Source organism: Aedes albopictus, chromosome 2 (genome assembly GCF_035046485.1).
Source record: "Aedes albopictus strain Foshan chromosome 2, AalbF5, whole genome shotgun sequence".
NCBI lineage: Eukaryota > Metazoa > Arthropoda > Insecta > Diptera > Culicidae > Aedes > Aedes albopictus.
This window is the reverse complement of record NC_085137.1, coordinates 179,206,526-179,221,253: the sequence shown is the minus strand read 5'-3', so window position 1 is coordinate 179,221,253 and position 14,728 is coordinate 179,206,526. Positions and strand designations below refer to the sequence as shown.

Here is a 14,728-nt window from a genome sequence, read left to right as displayed (position 1 = left end):
AAATGATGCTATTTACCATTGAAAACGATGAAAGTTTGAAAAATTCCATCTTACCCCACTTTCCCCTACGTTCTATTCATTCGATCGTTTTTATTGAGCATCAAATCTTCTGGAATGAGATTTTTTGGGAAAATTTGATAACAACCTGAGGATATTCCCATGAGGATTTAATGACACAAATATACCAAATGAAGGATAACGTGCCTCTGGATCCGGCCTTCTGACACCTGAGGATAATCCCTACATGTGACCCTATTTTCAACCTTGACCCAATGGGCTCCTTACGCATCACTAATCATCGATAATGGTCTGGTGTCGCGTCAGCCACTCGAGACCTTTCGTCGTCATCGTCGCCGTCAGACAGGCAAACGGTCATACGCGAAATGAATATTCATTACCCTTCGGCATGATAATGATTCTTGCAATGTCGTACCCAATTCAGTTTAAGTGTCCTCCGAGCCGTCTAACCATCCGTGGAAGAAGAGACTGCCCAAATACCATCTCAGCCTGGCAGTCAGTGCCGCCGGTCCATTACCCGCATGATAGTGTCCAAACGCTTCATTCTGAATGGTGGACATGTGCGGCGCGTGCTGATGGTCGCAATATGTGCCATCGATGTTATTACACGACATTTTCGGCACGAGGACAAGAACGGACAAAGGCTACACAGAAAGAATGCTGCGTACACGTTCGCTCGCTACTACTGCATAGGTGGTGGAGGCGTCCCCTCTACTGGTCGATGCTTTTGGGTCGTCGTTCCCAAGACGATCGAAACGATCGAAAGAGACTTCATTTTCTATTTTATTTTCCAATTATGTCCACCTTAATGACTATCTTGCAACGACGGGGTATATTGCTTGTTCGGTAGCCGATAGAATCAGCAGAACCGATTTTCTCTTTGTCCTGAGGCACTACAACTGGGATGATGCTTTGGCATTCATCGCTACTGGCGCCATCAGTGGCAAACGGATTCTGAGTTAGTCCCAACGGGATAGAGTGATTATTCGGTTTGGCTTACGGGGTGCGACAGTTATTAATCCTTCGAGCTAATTATGAGAGTTAACTATAATTGTGCTAAAGGCATGTTAATATTGATTAAGTTTGCATGTAAACCCGAGCAGGAATGAATAACTGACACATAACTGCAGCATACCAAAGTCAGGTATCATACCAAGACAAGGTATCGGTCGGTTACCCAGGTATTGAAAATAACTTATTTTGGTATTTTGTAGGTATTGATAAAATACCTCAACGAGTTATTGGTTTGGTGTTCAGTGCATTATTTTTTCTTGACCAAAATGATCAAGATGCAATTTTTTTTAGGAAGTCTGCTAAACGGGTATGACTCTGAGTATTCATGTTATGAATTCATTGATGAAAGCAGGGTCGTGCAATTTCGAAAGGAAAACATGACGTACGACGACTGTAGCAAATCGTTTCCCATGCGAACGGACTGCTGTGATGCTTCATCTCTCACCCAGCAACACACTCGTTCGTCGCTGCTACAGAAACAAGTGTGTATGAAACATGGGATGATACACTTGGATTTTCGTTTCATTTATGATTCATTGAAATACTTCAACATGCTAAAAACACTATTTAAACCACATTTTTAAATAGTGGTGCACGCCAATAGAATGATAATTATGTTTTATGAAAGAGGATAACAAATTCGACCACTTATAGACTGTTTCAGAAATTATAAATACACTAACGATTGACTGCTATTTCAATTTGAGCACAGTATCCAAAAAAGTTTCTTCAAGCTCTTATAGTAAACTTTCTAACGAAGCAAATAATACCAACTTTGTTGATGTTTCTTGTAAAAGTTAGAAGATAGGGCTCCGAAAACAAGATGATTAAAATTTGAAGTTGCACAAAGTGGTCAAAAAACATATCATAGTAGAAAAGGAAAAAATCTCACAAATAAAATATTCAAATTCCAAACACAATGAAAGTTACTGTGTCGATAAGAAAAGATATTTCTCGATTGGTATAAGTAATTTTCACTGGAATATTTGACCAAAAATCTTCATTACGGACCTTCTCAACGCAAAAATTTTTGTTGCAAATTTCTCAACAACACAGGTAGCGACAAACGTTAAGCAAACGAATGTCTTTATTACTGCTTACTGCATTTTTTTATGGTATGACAAACTATGCCATTTGGAGGGTCGAATGAGCTGAAAAAATAAATTTATTTCAATGAAATGTGTTCAGAATAGCTTAGAAACTGTGTGGTAGTTCTTATATTCCGTAGAAATCCTCAAAAAATAAGAAACTTGATGTCAGAAAACATGTTGTGGAAAGGCCTTAATCGATTTTTCCCAGGTTTTGATGAAGGCATTTCTTAGGCAACTTATTAAGAAAGCGAATATGATAAAAGTTAGATAATTTTAGGTATTTAGTGATAAATAATGTTGAAATCATTAAAAAAACACCTTTGTGCAAATTCAAATTTGGAGAATGAAGTAAATTGTTCTATAACTCGACTGTTTTTCAAAATATCATGACAATTGAAAGGAAATACAAAAATCTAGAGTACAATATGCTGTATTCTGAAGAAAGATGGTAGAAATCATCAAAACGGTCCGTTTTGTTGAATAAACAAAGTGTATTTATAATTTCTGAAACAGTCTATAAATCCAATTAACCGGCGCCCGTAACCATTGAGAGACTAGCGCGCACCAGTGAGACACTAATGCTCTGACGGGTGAAGCACAAGCAATGCGTCCGGGTGGGAGACTACCGAGTGCTACGATGAGTGGAAAAGTTTGTTTTAACGACCGAGTCATTAGAAAAATGTATGAAACACTTGAAGTGACTCATTCAAATGTTGCATGAAAGTGTATCATTGAAACGAAATTGTACGCCCCTGGATGAAAGTACGAATTTAAGTCTTAATTATATTGTTCCAAACCCAACCCGACAAAAAGCTCACCTCACTGGAGTAGTCGCTCCGGAGCCCGCTCGCGAGGAACTTGTTTGACCGCCGGCGCCATGCGTAGGAGAATCCACGTTGCTCCCGCTAGCCGTCGTCACCGGTGTGGCATGCGAAACCAGCCATCCGTCCACCATGTTGCGGGTGGCTTTCCGAATGAAGTAGTCCTGCATAAACTCCGGATTCTCGTCCAGCCAGGACTCCATCCGTGCATACTCGGCATCGTAGCTGGCATTCGTCCCGGAACTGCCGGACATAGTTCCGTGGCCGCCGGTGCCACTGCCGCTGCTTCCACTTCCGCTGCCCACATGGTGCTGGTGGTGATGATGGTGATGATGATGCGGGTGATGATGACTATTGAGACCGCCCAGCTGGTGATGATTCTGGCCGGAGGACGACGAGGAGGAGGTACTGTTTGGAGCTGGCTGTAGCTGAAGCGGCAGGGGGACACCAGAACGAGAGCCCAACGAAGTATCGAGCCCCACTGTGCCCCCCTGCTCGGCGGGCATTCTGCTCTGAGGCTCCTCTATACTGCGCAAGTGCAGGCCTACAGGAAGCGGAAGAGAGAGAAAAAAAGCGAAAGGGGGACACATTAATTAAATTTCGAAACCAATCGTCAACTGAAATAGAAATGAAACTCTCCCGGGTGGGATTTATCGCGTGGTTGCGGTTCACAGCGGGGTTCACGTGCCCCTCTAACACTTTTCGAAATGAGCGGAGACCGGGATAAGTATCGCCAATAATTTAAGCACTTTTTACATATTGGGATAGTTTGTGGGGCGAACAATTCGACTTCAACAGAGTGGAGATTAATTAGAATACGATGGGTATCGGTTCAACTGCGGTCGGGTTGTATGAATCTGATTTGTTGAACGTGATATGAAATTGAAATTGGATGAGTTTGATAACTTACTTACACAAATATATATACATAGGATAACAGTGATGCTAAATAAATAGGAAGCATTTGAGCATATTGACTTCGCAAGAATTACTTGTTTTCAATATTTTTTTCAACAGACCCTTGATTTACTTAGCTTACGACGACAAGACTGGGTATATAACTACAAAAATTCCTTTAGAAAAACTTCCATTGATTAACTTAACCCTCCTTTGGCATTGGGGCCATTTTTGACCCAAACTGTACACTACGTCAGCGAGCTGCTGTCAACGTCTCAACCGACGTGAATAAATAAACAAGCAAAAAAAAAGAAGCTCCATTAGCATGGCGCAAAAGGAATGTTAAACAAAAGCTTCCACAGATTTTTTTTCAGGAATCCGCACGAGATTTCCTTCGGAAATCATTCACGGATTCGTTCAGAAATACATGCAGCGATTCTTTAAGAAAATCAATGGTTCCTCCTCAAATATCTCCAAGCATTTCGTAAGAAAATCTTCCACAGACTCCTTCATAAATTCTCGCAAAGATTCCATTAGAAATTCTTTCAGGGATTGTTTTAGAAATTTTTCTGAAGATTTCTATAAAAATTCCTTAGAAGATTCCTTCAGAAAATTGTCCAAGGATTACACTGCCGTTCTACGCATAATTGTCCCATGTTATATGGGAGTACAGCTCAAAGGAAATCTTCTATGGATGGATTTCTCCCAAAACTATTCCATGGATTCAAACCCACGCATAATGGAGGAGTTTTCGGGGTTGACTCTGTCCCTTTGCCACAAGTTCATGTACTAGGCGTGCTTCCGTCTTTTATCGAAAATGCACAAAACTCCTTCTTTTTCGCCTTTTCTGTACACGCGCCTGCTTGATCCTAAAACTGCATTGCGCGCGCACTTTATATGAGTGAAGTGTTTTGGTAGAGTTGTACTTTTTATTGCGGCGCGCGTCCTGAAGGGTTAAAATCAAGATTTCTTTTAGAAACTCCTTCAGCTATTTTTTTTTCAGAAATTCCAGAAATTCTTCAAGAAATTTCTCCAGGGCTTCCAAGAATTCGTTACAATTCCAGGGCTATTTCTCCAAGAATTCGTTACAATAGATTTATATGGGTATCTTTTGAAACTCCACCAGCATTTACTTTACAGATTCTTGAAAGGATTTGTTTGAAAAAAAATATCGGATACTTCTCCAGAGATTTTTTCAGAATTTCTAAAGGAATTTCTTTAGAAATTTTTCAAAAGATTCTTTACTAAATTCATCCGTTGGTTGCAAGCGAAATTTTTCAAAACATTTCTTCAGAAATTCATTCAGGTATTTCATCACAAATTTCTCCAGAGATTTGTTCAGGAATTATTGTAGGGATTCCATTGAAAATACTCACATAAAAGTGTCCATAAGTCATCAAAGTAATCAGGGATTCATCCAGAAAATCCTGCAGAAATACCTCCAGAGATGCTTCCATTATTACTTTTTGTGATTCATACAGGAATTCCTCCAAGAGATTCCTGCAGATGTTCATAAAGAGATTCCTTCAGTATCTCCTTCTGATATTCCTTGACGTATTACTCCAGAAATTAATCCCGTACTTCCTCTACGGACTACTACAATAATTAATACAAAAATATTTCCTATGAATTCCTACGGAAATTCATTTATAAATATCTCAAGAGTTTTTCCTAGGGATCTTTGCAGCCGCTTATGCGTTTCCTCAGATATTCAGTTTTTTTTATTCAGAGATTCGTTCACATATACTTTTATAAAATCCTCTAAGAATTTGATGAAAGGATTTCTTCGGGAATTTTCGTGTACATTCCTCAATATTTTTTTTCTAGGAATTTCACCAAGGATTTACCGAGAAGTTTCTCCAGGAAGTTCTTAAGAAACTCCTCCAGGGATTCCTTCAAGAATTTCCCTAGGAGTGCTTTGAAAATTCCTTCAGAGGTGCTCCAACAATTTATACAAGCATTTTACTCATGATGGTTGACTTCAGAAATATTTAAATAATTCCAAGGAAAAAAAAATACTTGAGAGACCTCCGGAGAGATACCTGGGAATACCCGTAGAGGATTTTATGAAGCAATCCCCAAGAAAGTCCTGCAGAAATCACGGAGTACCTTTGTACTGGTGAAGTTCTTGAAGAAATCCCGAAATGAAAATTATGCATTCCACTCTGTGGAGAATCGCGTTCATAGCTCTGCCACGATTGTGGTACACGTGTGCGATCCTTTCTTTGTTCGACAAACTTTTAGATGAAACTACAAAATTCCTCTATTCCTCTATAGGGTAAGTGTACCAATTATGGCACCACCTAATGAAAGCTATTTATACAAAAATAACGAGAAGACCAACGAATGTCATCCATAAGTTAAAAGACAGCTTAGTTTCCATACTTTACAGGAAAAATATAGAAACAGAGCCAAAACTTCTTTTAGTATTTATTACAGCGTGTGCCAATGATAGGAACCCTGTACCAGTTATGGTTACATTTTTTAACATCGGTTCCTTTTCGCACCATTTGCATGCATTCCTTATGGGGTTAGCCATAACTTGTAAACTATGGCGAAAAAGGGTGCACGGAAGCCGAAATTTCAAGGAAAATGACTTATTTCTACCATGATTTGAGGAAAATGAGGAGTTTAAATGAGTGCGGCTATCTTTTGTGAACGTGATCTGTTGTTCACAATTTTTTTCTTGTTGATTTACATCGTTAAAGGGTGAAAATTAACTATGGCGAATAATTGGTACTATAGCCATAATTGGTACACTTACCCTATTCAGGATTTTTATTTTCGAAATTTGTCCACAGATGTCTAAAAAATACTTCCAGAAAATCCTCTTAGAATTTAAATAAATGATTTCTTCAAAAATATTCCTGTACAATATGTTTTCTAAGAATTTCACCAAGGATTTACTAAAAAGTTTATCGAGAAAGTTATTAAGATACTCCTCCTAGGATTCCTTCAAGAATTTCCCTAGTATTTCTTTAGAAGTTCCTCTACAGATTAATTCAAAAACACTTCCGAAGATTTCAGTGATGTTACTGCCATCACCATTGTCTTCAGAAAAAAAAATAATTCCAAGGAAAATATGCTTCAGAAACCTCCGGGGGGATACCTGGAAATATCCGTAGAGGAATCCCTTAAAAAATCCTGCAAAAATCACAGACACAGGTACTGGTGAAGTTTTTGAAGAAACCCCGAAATAAATTTTTGAGGGATCCCTGGATTTTTTTTCCAAAGGAATCCTTGTAAGAACTCCTGGAGATACCTCTGATTACTTTTTCAGGAAAAAAATATACAATCCTGCAAAAACAATACAAACATCCTGGAAAATTTCTTAAGAGAACCACTGAAGACATTGAAAAAATGGGTTTATGAGGGAATCTTTGAAATTATACCAGGAAGAACTGGAGTACACTCTGGAGGAATTCATAGAAAAAAATCTTGAATAATTCAATGAAAAACGCTAAGGAATAGATTCTGGAGTAATTTCTGCAGGAATTGTTGAAAGAATCTCAGAAAAGAAAAACTTTAAGAAAAACGTGTAGAAAGTTCTGAATGAATCCAAGGCAATGCCTGGATGAATACCTGAAAGAATTAACAGAGAAACCTTTAGGTGAACTTCCAGAATAATCTCTTGAGAATTTTCTAGAGGAATTTCCAAATAAAAGCCCGAGAAAATTCCTGAAAGAAAAACAGAGTAATACGGAAAATCAAACAACATTTTTTGGAAAAATTTCTGGAATAAAATCTGAATTTCTGAAAGAAATCTCTACATGAATTTGTGAAAGAACCTCCAAATCGTCGAAAAAATCTCTGTAGAAATTCTTTGTAGAATTTTTTGAGAAAATTCTAGAAGAAATTTCGGAGAAACCTCAGAAAAAACTACTGGAAAGGATTCTCATAACATTTCTTTAAAAAAAACATGAAAGAATACAAGCGTGTACTAAAGTAGCAGTCCTTGAATGAATATCCTGTAGAACACGGGTTCCGAACTATTAGTCAGCGGCCCCCTGGGGGCGTGAAGCCAGTCCAGATGGGTCGTGATGTTGCCAGAGAAAATATGATTTCTTTTTCTATTATGTGCAAATTATAATTAGAACAGATTTTGTATTTTTTTTTGCGTTTTTCGTCTAAATTGGTGACCAGTCATACGTGAAAATGAGTGGTGGGTATAACCCAGTGATTCCCTAAGTAGGTGAAATAGCCTCCTGATGGGGCGACTATTATGACGAAGGGTCCGAAAATGGTAGAATTGCAATTGGGAGGCGAAAATACTGCACAAGAGGCGATGCTTTTATCAAATATTAATAAAAATCAGTAGTTTGAAGAAACATATTCAGATATTTACTCAATCATAAAGATTTATTCTCAGATATTTCAAGATTTTTTCTCTGTTTCTTATTTAAAACATACTAATACAGAATTTCAAAGTTGTAACATGCATGAAAACTGTTTTTGTTGGTGTTTATAAAGAATGCTGAAACTCGGAAATTAAAAAAAAATCTATTAAGAAGTATTTATTCGAAAAAAAAAATTCTGGCAATATTTAATATATTTTTTGTGAATATTTGAGTTTTTTTTTAATTTATAAGAAAATGCACTTTTAAAGTCACAGGCGGATTTTTCATGGAATTTCAATCGACAATATGAAAAAGTTCAGCCGATTTTTATAGCACATTTATGGTAGTATTGATGAATATAATACATTTTTGGTGAAATTCGCCATCTTCAGAAACAAAATCGTGAAGCTTTTGGGCATTTTTTTTTTATTATTGTACAAATTGGGCCGAAGGGTCTCAGATTTTCATGAAACTTTTTCCACAGGCAGGGCCAATGGATATATGAACAAAAAAAATTGAGAAAAATTCAGGGTCGCCTATTTTCCCGGAAAACTCAGACGGATTTTTTTTGTTTTCCCCTGACACTACTTACTTTAAAAAATCATAACTCAAGAACAAAGCATCGTAGAAACAATTTTTTTAGAAACTAAAAGCAAATTTTTGGAGCGTTCGTGCGAGACAGTTGCAAGGTTTAGTTCGTCAGCTTTGTCTCCCGATACTTTCCAGTTCGGTGGCTATTTTCAAAGTGCTAGTGTTTCCCAGTGATCAAGTTATTAAGTGACTGTCCCTAGTGGGACGAGTGCGGTTGGCTAGGCCACATTTTTTGCCGCAAAAGTTCGTTTGATTTGAGTAAAGTTCACGTTTTCATTATATCACGTGGCGCATTGACCGACTATCGAGCACAGAAGTGCAGCACCCCCCGCACACCGCGCCGCTCGCGCGGCCGTGATCGGCTTCTTCCAGTGAGTACCCAAGCTCATCGTCGTCGACAGCAGCAGCCCACCGAGAGAAGAGCAGAGAGCGTTCAACCGCCGCACACCAGCGCAGCGTCGGGCGCTCAGCAGCAGCTCGCTTCCTCCCTGTGCGGGCCATCCGATCGCTTGGACCTGTCGTCGTCGAGCCTGTGGCTAAACAGAGTGCACAAAGATAAGTACATAAAGTTACCTCTCGTTGTTCCCCCCTCTCCACTGACTCTTTGATTAGATTTAATTTGGTACATAAGCAGTTTTTTCTCACTTTTCCTGTAGCGTTAATTTTGTCCCTTGTTTTTTTTGATTATTTCTCGTCCCCGTGATAGTGTTAGTTTTTGAGTGCCCCGTGGTGGTAGTTAGCTACCACAATGGGCGATGATGACGATGGCGGGGGTACGTCGTACCGCATCAACGAAGCTTTGTTATTGGCATCGGACTGCTCGAGCCAACAAGGCGATATAAATGCTAACCCCTTTGTCTCCCTTCACCCTGGTGCTTCTCCAATGGACACCAACAGTAAAACTGTTTCGACGACCCCCCGCCTCAAGGCCTACCCTCCCGACTTTGGCGGGCCATATGTTGTTTTCTTCCGACCCAAAGGCAAACGTTTGAACACCGTTCAAATCAGCAAGGATCTGACTAAGCGGTATTCTTCGTTGTCTCCATTGACATGGTCGGTACAGCTAAGCTTCGGGTGACAGTAGGCGACCGAAAACACGCTAATGAGATTGTGGCCTGCGAGTTGTTTACACTTGAGTACTTCGTTTACCTACCAAGCGCGTCGATAGAGATTTCGGGGAAGGTCGCCGACGCATCTTTGACCTGCGAAACGATCATGCAAGGCTGTGGTCGTTTCCATAACCCTTCTCTTCCTCCTGTCCAGATACTGGATTGCCGGCAACTGCATTCGGTATCCCAGGAGGGCGAGAAGAAGGTTTACACACCATCTGATGAATTTTGTGTGACCTTCTCCGGATCTGCATTACCAGATCTGCTGGCGATTGGCAAACTTCGGCTACCTGTGAGGCTGTATGTACCGAAGGTAATGAATTGCATCAATTGCAAGCAGCTGGGTCACACCGCCCAGTACTGCAGCAATAAACCTCGCTGTGCAACATGCGGGGAGAGACATGTGGACGGTGCGTGTAAAACGCCGCCCAAGTGTGTTTATTGTGGCAGCGACCGTCCACATGATCTGATTGATTGCCCAAGGTACATACAGCAGAAAAAACATCAAAAACGATCGTTGCAGCAGCGATCACGGCGAAGCTACGCCGAAATGCTGAAAAAAGCTGCCCCGACCGTTGAATCCCGTAACATCTACTCGTCTTTATCTCTCGATGATCAGGGCTCTGACTCTGAGGTCGGGGACGGGGTTCCCTTTGTTTTCAAGGGTGAAACGAGGAAACGGATGAGGCTCCAGAGACCCACCAAAAAACCTCGGAATCTGCCTAGCAGCGACCCCCCACCCACCATGACAAATTTGAAGAGTGGTAAGAAAGTCACAAAACGTTCCCCTCCAGGATTTAAAATCCAGGACGAACGAGACTTTCCATCACCCCCGGGAACATCTAAAATCCCAGATGTCCCACGTTTTTCGAATTCTCAACCAGAAAGACAGCATTCGGAGCACCAGGAGCAACCTCAGGGTGCGCCATTGTTTACGCTCTCTGGCATCGTAGACATCATCCTCAGCTTCTTCAATGCTTCAGATTCCGTGAAGAACATTGTAAAAGGACTTCTTCCTTGTGTGACCCCTCTTTTGAAGCAGTTGGCTTCTAAAATGCCCCTCCTTGCGACAATCGTATCTTTCGATGGCTAATTTAACCACCGAGGTCGAAGATACGATTTCGGTTCTACACTGGAACTGTCGTAGTATTACACCGAAATTAGACGTTTTTAAGTTTTTAGTTAACAATTTACAATGCGATGTTTTTGCACTATCCGAAACGTGGCTGACACCTGATGTAACCTTACCTTTTCCCGATTATAATATCATTCGCCTTGATCGATCCGACCCGTACGGAGGGGTGCTTCTAGGGATCAAGAAGCAGCACCCATTTTACAGAGTCGATTTTTATCCGATGACAGGGATTGAAGCCGTCGCATGTGAGGTGACTATCCGAGGTAAAACCCTCAGTGTTGCCTCCATATATCTTCCTCCGAGAACTGCGATATCTCGCAGGGTTCTCGCTCACATCTGCTCGGTTATGCCCGAGCCTCGGCTGCTCATGGGAGATTTCAACTCCCATGGTACAGGCTGGGGGGAACTGTACGATGACAGCCGTTCAACGTTGATATATGACCTCTGCGACGACTTCAACATGACAATTTTGAATACCGGAGAAGTTACACGAGTGGCACCTCCAGCTCAAGATGGCAGCCCCAGAAACAGCCGATTAGACCTCTCAATCTGTTCGAGCTCACTATCGCTGGAGTGTACATGGAAGGTTATCCAGGATCCCCATGGTAGTGATCATCTGCCGATTGTTGTTTCTATTTCCAACGGGTCGCATCAGTCTCCATCGATCGATATCACCTACGATCTCACCAAGCACATTGACTGGGAGAAGTACGCGGAAGCAATTATCGACGGTGAGCAATCGGTAGAAGTTCTTCCACCGCGGGAAGAGTATCGGTTTCTGTCGGAGCTGATCATCAGTAGCGCGCTTCAGGCACAACGTCGACCAGTGCCAGGTCCGTCGGTTCGCAGGAAACCCCCCAATCCGTGGTGGGATAGTGAGTGTACAGAAATCTATCGCGAGAAATCCGCGGCGTTCAAAGCGTTTCGGAAACGCGGTTCGGTCGAAAACTTTCAGCGGTATGCTTCCCTTGAAAGCAAGTTCAAGAACTTGATCAAGGCGAAGAAAAGCGGTTACTGGCGTCGGTTCGTCGAGGGTTTGTCGCGCGAGACTTCGATGAGAACACTTTGGAACGTCGGAAAAAGAATGCGTAACGCGTCGTCGGTAAACGAGGATAGAGAAAGCTCTCCTCGGTGGATTCTCAAGTTCGCAAAAAAAGTTTGTCCAGATTCCGTGCCCGTCGAGCGAATAATTCGTGATGTTTCTGAAGATAGGGACGACATGGATAGGCCTTTTTCAATGGTTGAATTCTCACTTGCTCTTCTTTCATGTAACAATTCCGCTCCAGGAATGGATCGAATCAAGTTCAACTTGCTTAAAAACCTCCCCGACGTCGCTAAGAGGCGCTTGTTGAACTTGTTCAATCAGTTCCTGGATAACAACATCGTTCCGGATGATTGGAGACAAGTGAGGGTGATAGCTGTTCAAAAACCCGGGAAACCCGCGTCGGATCATAATTCGTACCGTCCCATCGCGATGTTGTCTTGTCTACGGAAGCTGTTGGAGAAGATGATTCTCTTTCGACTGGACAAATGGGTTGAATCGAATGGCATGTTGTCAGATACACAGTTTGGTTTCCGCAGAGGCAAAGGTACGAACGACTGTCTTGCGTTGCTTTCTTCAGAAATTCAGCTTGCCTTTGCTCAAAAGCAGCAAATGGGCTCAGTGTTTTTGGATATTAAGGGGGCTTTTGATTCAGTTTGTGTCGATGTTCTTTCCGACAAACTACACGACAGTGGCCTTTCACCAATTCTGAACAACTTTTTGTATAATTTGCTGTTTGAAAAGCAGATGAGTTTCGCTCATGGCGACTTGACAGCTTCACGAATTAGCTACATGGGCCTCCCCCAGGGTTCATGTCTAAGCCCCCTTCTTTACAACTTTTATGTTAGAGACATAGATGATTGTCTCATGGAAAATTGCACGTTAAGACAGCTTGCGGATGACTGTGTTGTTTCTGTAACGGGATCAATAGCAGTCGATCTGCAAGGACCACTACAGGATACTTTGGACAATTTGTCTACTTGGGCTCTGAAGCTGGGTATCGAATTCTCTCCGGAGAAAACTGAGATGGTTGTCTTTTCTAAAAAACACAAACCGGCTAAGTTTCCGCTCGTTCTAATGGGTAAGACAATCACTCATAGCATGTCTTCACAATACCTCGGCATCTGGTTCGACTCCAAATGCACCTGGGGAAAGCACATTGTGTATCTGATACAGAAATGCCAAAAACGAATCAACTTTATGCGAACTATTACCGGAACATGGTGGGGAGCACACCCGGAAGATCTGATCAGGCTGTACCAAACAACCATTCTATCGGTTTTAGAATACGGTAGCTTCTGTTTTCAATCCGCGGCGAAAACACACTTGCTGAAGCTTCAACGGGTTCAGTACCGTTGCCTTCGGATCGCGTTAGGTTGCATGAACTCGACTCACACAATGAGTTTAGAGGTACTTGCTGGTGTACAGCCTCTGACAGACCGCTTTGCGGAGTTGTCGTTCCGGTTCCTCATCCGATGCGAGGTTCTGAATCCGTTAGTCATAGAAAACTTCGAAAAGCTGCTCGAACAGAATCCCCAAACTCGTTTTATGAGTGTATACTACTGGTACATGACGCTGGAGGTAAGCCCATCTCCGGTTAACACCAATCGTGACAACTTCTCAGACTTCGACAGCTCCTTTGTGGATTTTGATCTCTCTATGAGGCATGAGATCACCGGTGTACCGGAATCTTTTCGTTCCATAGGTATTCCACAAATTTTTGCAAGTAAGTTCGGGCATGTTAGCGGGGCCAGACAGTTCTTCACAGATGGTTCCAAAACCGATGATTCGACTGGATTCGGTGTCTACAACGAATTTCACAGCGCCACCTTTATGCTTCAAAAGCCATGTTCGGTATATATTGCTGAGCTAGCGGCTATATACTACACCTTAGAGTACATTCGCACTCTCCCACCTGAGCACTACTTCATTTTTACCGACAGTCTAAGCTCTCTGGAGGCTGTTCGGTCAATGAAACCGATGAAGCACTCAGCGTACTTCCTGAAAGGAATACGCCAAGTCTTGAGTGCTTTGTCCAAACGCTCATACATCATCACCATAGCTTGGGTCCCTTCACATTGCTCAATTCCGGGCAATGAGAAAGCGGACTCTCTGGCTAAGGTGGGTGCTAGCGAAGGCGATATTTACGAGCGTCAAATCGCCTTCGATGAATTTTTTGCATTGGCCCGTCAGGAGACCTTGATCAGCTGGCAACACAAATGGAGAGATGGAGAGATGGGTAGATGGTTGCACTCCATCATTCCACAGGTGTCGAAGAAGCCATGGTTCAAAGGATTGGATTTGAGCCGCGATTTCATTCGTGTAATGTGTCGGTTGATGTCCAACCACTATTTGTTGAACGCACATACCTTCCGTGTCGGGCTCTCAGAAAGCAATCTCTGTGTCTGTGGCGTGGCTTACCAGGATATCGAACATGTCGTGTGGGGATGCAATGAGTATCGTGAGGTCAGATCTGAGCTGCATGAAATTCTCCGGGTCCGAGGAAAACAACAGAAACCCGTTAGAGAAGTGTTGGCAGGACTTGATTTGGAATACATGAACCTGATTTATCAGTTTTTGAAACGTGTTGATGTCAGAGTTTGATGTAGTACATTCCTTGTTTTCGTTGTCCACCTTTTGGTTTTGTTGTTCGCCCCTGTCTGTCGTCACCCC

General features: G+C 41.9%; 1 protein-coding gene across 10 annotated transcripts in view; it reads right to left on the bottom strand.

The window, feature by feature from the left end:
* The window catches only part of LOC109397513 (dual 3',5'-cyclic-AMP and -GMP phosphodiesterase 11), a 460,696-nt gene that overhangs the window by 83,583 nt on the left and 362,385 nt on the right, over window positions 1–14,728 (bottom strand). For all 10 annotated transcript variants that reach the window (XM_062850794.1, XM_062850784.1, XM_062850786.1 and 7 more), the window contains one exon: window positions 2,942–3,488. In XM_062850794.1, the coding sequence (XP_062706778.1) occupies window positions 2,942–3,450 (509 nt within the window). In that variant the 5' untranslated portion in view covers window positions 3,451–3,488. The remainder of the gene's footprint in view (window positions 1–2,941; window positions 3,489–14,728) is intronic.